Genomic DNA, 7,824 nt, shown 5'->3' with positions numbered 1-7,824 from the left:
AAGAACTCCTTTTATGTCACTGTCTGTCCCTCAAAGGAGAGAGATGATTTCTATTGCGAGCGCAAGGTGTAAATAATCAGTTTAAAAAGATCAGAGCTATGACAGAGATGAGATGTATTATGTATACTTTTTGAAAAGGTAACATCTGCTCCAAACAAAGGGCGCAGGATGTTTTGTTTTTTGTTTTTTTATTCTGGGGCATTGAGATTCTAGGCAGAAGCAACAGTACTGCTGTAGAGGTGTGTGCGTGTGTGTGTGTGTGTGTGTGTGTGTGTGTGTGTGTGTGTGTGTGTGTGTGTGTGTGTGTGTGTGTGTGTGTGTGTGTGTGTGTGTGTGTGTGCGTGCGTGCGTGCGTGCGTGTGTGTGTGTGTGTGTGTGTGCGTGTGCGTGCGCGTGTGGAACTAATGTAGAGCATGCAGGGACACGAGGGAACGTCACACATTTGTTGGAGGGAGGATCGTACAGCGTGAAACTTTACCTGATGTGATGCAGAACTTTTCTTTTACTGTCACAACAATGTCATGCCTAATTTATACTCCCCATCACATGACGGCGCCCCGTGTCCCGGAAATGGCCGATCTACAAGCTCACAAGGGAGCTGGTACAGTAGATCGACTATTTCCGGCCCCGGGCCGCATTCGTTCGAAGCACGTATAAATCCGGCTTTTGATGTCAGTCCTCACAAAAAGGGTTTTTCTTTTTTCACTCCAGAAACCGTCAATTTTTTTTGTCGAATCCTTCCCCTTATTGTGTCTATTTCGTCTCTGATTCTGTGGGCAACTTATCTGCACTCGAAGCTGCTTTCTTTGCTAGAAAGAACTATTCTTTATAGTTGTTTTTTTTTTGTTTTTGTTTGTTGTCTCCCCCACTTGTCTTGACACATGGTGAAAACGTTGAGCTGTTACACAAGTGCAGTGGGTTTACGATTCTCCTTAAAGCCCGATTCATACTTTGAAATGACAATATGGTGTTTCATTTTCATTTTAATCTTTTTTCTTTTTTTGTCTCGCGACACTACAAATTTAGCCTTTACTACACTCCCTTTCAAGACCCTTGCCATATAATATGCACTCTTATTGTTATTAATGTGTCATTCTAATATGTACTGTATCCACAGTAGCGTGCAATCATACCATCTCGCTGATAACGTTTTAGCTGCCGCCGTGGCGCATTGAGAAGCCGTAGTGGCTTATTATTTTTATTATTATTATTATTAATTTGTATTATTATTATATCAATCAGTTTCTTTGCACCTTCAGATGTACAAAAACTTGAGAGGAATCATGACGTTTTTATTGTATGCAAAATTTTTATGTTTGGGGCGTTATCATTTTTTTAACAGAAAGGTTGCATTTCGTCGGTGAAAAATGAACTGTACAAAGTATTTATGCAATGATACTGGTTTTAGAGTTTTTTAATGATTTATTGCAATTTCAGCAAGTTTTGTTACTTGTTGCATGTCTATTAACACAGCTGACTTTATGTGTCAGTACATTGTACATGTTCTTGGCATTATTATTGTTTTTTGGGGGTTCTTTTGGATTTTTGGGGGGATTGGGGGGATTCCGAGGAATTGTCCGTTGAGTTGTTCTCAGCCCCTTGTGATAGGTTGGCCTGACAACGGACGATCTACAAGTTCTGCAACGCGTCTCGCCACGACGCGCTGTAGAGCTTATAGATCGGTCGTTTTCACGCGAGTGGACGGAGTTATGAATTAAAAGCATTAAAGGACTAATGAGAGAAAAAGAAGAAAAAGAAATCGTGGATTATTTTGGCGGTCTTGTATGTAGGGCCGCATTACTACCGTTTATCTGGTGTGCAATCTGTGATAGCTGAATGTTCCTTGTATCCTTGTGTTCAGTACAACCAACAATAAAAGAAAATACAAATAAAAAAAATGTAGAGTTAACCCCTACAGAAAACAAAAATGTTACAATAATGCAATAGATCTGGTACTTATTCTTTTAATTTCATTTCAATAAATAATTGCTGTTTACCACTTAAGAAATTGCTTGGTTGATTATTTCCATCCAGGGCAATCTGTTTACACTCGGTTCATTCAGGTTGTCTATAAGTCTCCTATAAAACAAGTCGGTTCACTCCTACCAGATAAGAGTTGATTGATTTTTTTTATATTCATTTAAGGATATCCATGGTCATGTTACATCATTTTTCAATGTAACATTTCTTTCATTGTCCATAGGTTTTTATAACATACAAAAAACAACAAAAAAAAGATATCAATTGGCAGAGATAAAAAGGGGTGCACACATGGTAAAATACATTATAATACACATAAAAAGACATGAGAGAGAACATACAAGTTGTGAGCATTATTTACTAAGATAGATCACATGAGTTTTGGTCACTCAATTCTTGCCTCTACAAAGTCTGGTCGTAAAGCCCGAGACCCAAAAGAAAGATTAGTCTTTTCACCCTTTTAGCCTGCCCTATACTGTAATGGCACGCCCCAAAATTGGGATGTCAGGGTTAAAGCTATACTTGAGAGAACCTGGGAGACTCAGACTGGGATGTTATCACTTTATGCTGGCAGGTGGCAGTTCTGAGACAGGCATTCAATGTGGCATTATGGTTCAAGTATATTCCATGTTTGGGATTTCAATAGTTGGGTCTGCTTCCATCTTACATTGCAGGAGCAAAAAGGGCTGCATATTATACTTCACATGGTTGTTATTATATAGACGACAGAGGACAGTGTTATTTGAAGACTTGAAGAGGAGAAAATTCTACCAGCTAAACTAGTTTTCTTTATGTTGATGAAAAAGTATGCCAATGAAACAAAGGAAAAAGACTAATAATTCATGTAAATGCTGGGTAATTAATGAAGGGCGTGGCAGAATTGAAAGGAATGCAGTGTCACAACAGTTTGATGCAAAGGTGCCTAACTTTGATCAGAGGTGAGGAGGAGGAGGTCTGATGGTGAGGCTGTGGATCAAGCATGTCCATGGGTTATGCTTGTTGAGTGTTATCATTTAGTTGTTATTGTTGGACACTTTGAGTCCAGTCCAGCAGTTTGCGAGATTTTACACGCGCACACACACACACACACACACACACACACACACACACACACACACACACACACAAATAAAAATGATAAATAATAAAACATTTGGTCTAATGCAGAGTAAAGGTGTGCACTAAATTAGCAACAGTTGCAAAGTCAAAGTTAAAGCTAAAGTTAACATGTTGTGTTAGTATTAGCCTTACTAGATTAGATGCCTTACATGGATGTATTTTATCGATCTTGACATTTTAAATCGATAAATTACACCTACGAGAGTCTAAGGCTATGTTAGTATAGCCTACTACTGTATGTTTGGGTGAGATGGAGGAGGTTGTGCAAAGCATTTGATATAAGCATTTGTTTGTAGTCAATTGATATTTTTTGAAAACCCTATAGGGACATTTTATAAAATAAATGTGGAGCCCACAGTATAGTTCTAAATGCAAAATAACATACACATTTATGTTTATATTGGAGGTAATCTTCAACACAGTACAATGTTGAGTACAAAATAAAATGTTATGGGTCAATTTGGTTCCACATGTATATAATAGGGAGGGTTAAATTGTCACTGATGATTCTTGACAGTGTGTACCCTTGTTGCCCCTTGTCATTTAGATTTCTAGGGCAGGGGTCTTCAACGTTTTCAGGCCAAGGACCCCTTAGTTGAGAGAGAGATGAAGCAGGGACCCCCACATCCTTTTCATAGATTCCATATACCGCAGTTTCATTATTTGACAGCACAATCATCAGTAGGCCTATATTTTGGATTCATATCAATTTGTGTTTTCAGATATTAAACCTCTTGAACTGTCCATACTTAATAAAGTTGACCTTTCACTATGTACTTAGTCTGCACTTTTGTTTTTCCCCTCTACACCAAACCTCTTTGCCAAAAATAGCCGATCTACAAGCTCACAATGCCTCGCAGCGTGAGGTGTTGTGAGCTTGTAGATCTGCTATTTTTGGCAAAAGTTCTCAGAATAAGGACACTAATAGGGTTCAAGTGGTTAATATAAAAAAGGAGGAGCCCCTATAGTAACTCTGAGGACCCCCTAGGGTCCTGGACCCCCTGTTGAAGACCCTTGTTCTTGGGACTATATAGGCTATAGTAGATATATGGTGATTTGTTTGCACTTTGCCCCTGTGTAGGTCTGAAAGCAGTGTGTTGGCAGTCTACTCTAATGCTGCATGCCTAGCTGTCAAACCTGTACTGAACCTGTATTCACACGCACGCGCGCGCACACACACACACACACACACACACACACGGAGGCTAGTACTGGATCAGCAGGCAGGCTGCAGTAGGCAGGCAGGCATAGAAACAGATGCACAACATTAAACGTGTTGTGTGTGTGAAGGTTTTTAACATGAGCAACTATAAATACCCGAGCGACAGAAAGACAGACGTTAAATGAAGTAACGGACATCTCGTCGGTTGAATGAAGACGGATTAAAAAAACCAAGGACATTTTTAATCTGGAAGGAAGGAGGAAAAACTAGATTGTTGCGTTGATCGCCTCCCTCCTCTCTCTCTCTCTGGGAATCAGTCTTTTTATATGTGAGATAACGGTGAATAAAGAACACAGATCCAGCATGACGGAGCTGCGACATCGTGGCGGAGGGACGGAGGGCGTCAGTGACAAGGTAAGGAGACAGATGTCACTGGGAGAACGGTGACTTTTTTTTTAGAGGGATCTCTGTCTGTCATCCACTGAAGTCTCTCACACACAGCAATGGAAGCTAACAGCTAGCTTCTGCTCTCCATTAGCTAATGAGCTAGTTACGCGTTACGCCGACACCGGTGACCCGTCGAAATCTATAACCCCCGGTGCTTTATTATAGCATGACATATTTGACAGGGTTTGGAGTAAACTGGTGGTTACACCTGGTTTGTTTTATTATGGTCTTTACATTAAATTAATGGCGAGGGGAATGTAGTGTGTGTGTGTGTGTGTGTGTGTGTGTGTGTGTGTGTGTGTGTGTGTGTGTGTGTGTGTGTGTGTGTGTGTGTGTGTGTGCGTCAGTGCGTGTGCGTGTGTGTGTTACTCCAGTGTTTACAAATGTCACCAACGTAAACAAACACACACAGACACACACACACACACACACACACACACACACACACACACACACACACACACACACACACACACACAGCTAGACATCAATAAATAATCTGGAGAGTCGCAATTTTCGATGAGTCACTGGTTCTGGTGTAATGCCAGGCTGAGCCGTCAACGTCCCAAGGATCTGCTGGTCATAATATTGACATTAAAGACAGTCAGACACCGGTTAGCAGGTTATTTATTTGGTCTCAACGCACTGGTCTTCCCACACGTGTCCGTTGTGTCGTGCTGTCATCTTGAGAAGGGACATCATTTGTTTAGTTGTCACTTTGTTTAAATTCAAACCATAAGTACATGAGCCCAGGCTTGGCTGCTTAATTTAGCCTCATCATCACCAGTGTTGGGCAGTAACTAGTTACTTGTAATGTGTTACTGTAATAGTAGGCTATTACTTTACACAGTAACGATTACTCTGCAAAAACAGTAATATACCATATTTGTAAAAAAATAATAATAATAATTATATAGGCCTATTGCATATTACTTTTTTTTTTTTTACTTTTTGTTGCCTGTCTTTTGAAAACATTTCGTTTAAAAGTTCGAGAGATTGCTGCTATATTATAGCCATTTTGGCTGATTAGTGACTCTTATTATGATTATTATTAAAAAAAAATGATTCAGTTCTGGCCAATTAGATTGTGTGTTTTTGCTGTTGGGTTAAAAGTAATATGTAATGTAATATAATATGTAATATATTACTCTTGATTCCATGTAATATGATATTACTTTTTTAAGAAGTAATATGTAATAACTACTCTCCTGCATGAGTAATATTGCCCAACACTGGTTGTCACTTAAATTAGCTTCATCAACACAGTAATGTTATGTCATGATGATGATGATCATGATGGTTCAGGTTCATTTAGGGTTCTATAATGTTATGTTATATGGCAGCTATAACTATGCTTTTAGATTTGTATTGTGACAATTTGATTTGGGAAAAGTCTTTGGAGTGTTATTTAATATTGTGATATACTTATTATTTACTAGTCCTGTGCCCGTGGGTACGTGCACAGGGGTGTGCACAGTATCTGAGGGATTTAATGTAGGAGTCTCAGTCAGAAGTAATGTTGGAGTGCCCGTTGGGCAGATCTTTATGCCCATATATGGTGTTCATGTTGGAGTGCCCGCTGGGCAGATCTTTATGCCCATACATGGTGTTCCGTGTCCAGGGCAGTCTGTGATGTCAGTACTATGACGTAAGAGTATGATGTGATGTCAGCATGCAGACAGACGGTTACCATCCATGGCGGAGAAACTGTGTAGTATCAGTTATGTCACCATGCAGATGGTCAGACGGACAGACATTCGCTAAATTGATAGTTGGATAGATATTTGTGACCATTAATTATGAATTGAGTAAAAGGACCCCAATGTAAGCAGGCCATAATTGTGCTTTCTTGTGGTCTAAATCCTCTTAGTAGACCTTGTATCTGAACTGTACTGTCCTGTACTTTTTCCAATGCAAACTTCTAATAAAGTATTCAATCAATCTATGAATCAATCAATCAATCATTATTACTGTATCACCCATCTACAGTGTATGATAGCAGCAGTGACTGATATAATATCAATTAGAATAGAATATTCATTTGATTCATTGACTGAATACTTTATTAGCAGTTCGCATAGGAAAAGCACATGACAGTACAGTTCAGATACAAGGTCTACTAATAGGATTTAAACCCAAGAAAGCACTATGGCTTGTTCACATTGAGGACTTCTTTGTAATCATTTCATTGAGGAAATGGTGGTCCTCTGCCAAATACATATCATATTGTGTATTTGGCCGTCACGAGATAATTTGATAATATTTGAAAATATATGATATTTAAAAATATATTTATTATCATTTTAAACTTGAATTACAAAGTTATTTTCAATCAGTTCTAACCAAAATGGCTATTATCTCGCTTTCCTCGCAAAATAATCGCTAAAATATGCTATAAATATAAGGTGCTGGGAGTGATAATTAGGAATATAATAATGTAGGGTGCCTCGGATGAAAAGAATATTTATAGGGGTGCCCCGATCCAAAAAGGTTTGGGAACCCCTGATCTAGGGATCCCATAAGAGAATATTTAACAAGATGTTTAAATATTTTCCAACAATTAAAAAAAAAGAAGGAAAAAAAAAAAAGAAAAAAAAAAAATATATATATATATATATATATATATATATATATATATATATATATAGTATAGTATATATATTATAACTGTATATATTTTCGAGTAACTGAAAAATTAAATGTAACTTAAATATTTAAAATGCTGATAATGTTCCTGGGTATTATATCCACTCAAACCCCCCTTTATAGGAATAAACAACATGTCTTCTTTCATCATATCTCGTGCTCCCCTCTTGTGAAAGAGCCAGCCATGCTGCATCATCAGCTAGCCTAGCAGCTAGTTCTAAATACAACCCAACACAACAGTGTTCCGCTCCCCTAGAGGTCTGTGAGTGTTCTCCCTCCTGGGGGTTGATTCAGAGGTTAATTGGATGAGACGACCCCACCCTGCCCACAGTCATCCCCTGATGCATGATGGGTAGGTTAGTAGGGAGGCAGTGATGATGGAAGAACTACTCACAGGTTATACTTAAGTTTATAATATATATATATATATATATATATACACCGTAAAGTGTCAATACTCTATTAATGTA

At 38.5% G+C, this 7,824-nt stretch overlaps 1 protein-coding gene across 1 annotated transcript in view; it reads left to right on the top strand.

The window, feature by feature from the left end:
• The first annotated feature begins 4,353 nt into the window (after positions 1–4,353).
• The window catches only part of cds1 (CDP-diacylglycerol synthase (phosphatidate cytidylyltransferase) 1), a 48,843-nt gene continuing 45,372 nt past the window's right edge, over positions 4,354–7,824 (top strand). Inside the window, exon 1 of the mRNA XM_080739314.1 lies at positions 4,354–4,675. Within this exon, the coding sequence (XP_080595440.1) occupies positions 4,625–4,675 (51 nt within the window). The 5' untranslated portion in view covers positions 4,354–4,624. The remainder of the gene's footprint in view (positions 4,676–7,824) is intronic.

Source organism: Nannobrachium achirus (genome assembly GCF_963921795.1).
Source record: "Nannobrachium achirus genome assembly, chromosome: 12".
NCBI lineage: Eukaryota > Metazoa > Chordata > Actinopteri > Myctophiformes > Myctophidae > Nannobrachium > Nannobrachium achirus.
This window is presented reverse-complemented; position numbering and strand designations above follow the sequence as displayed.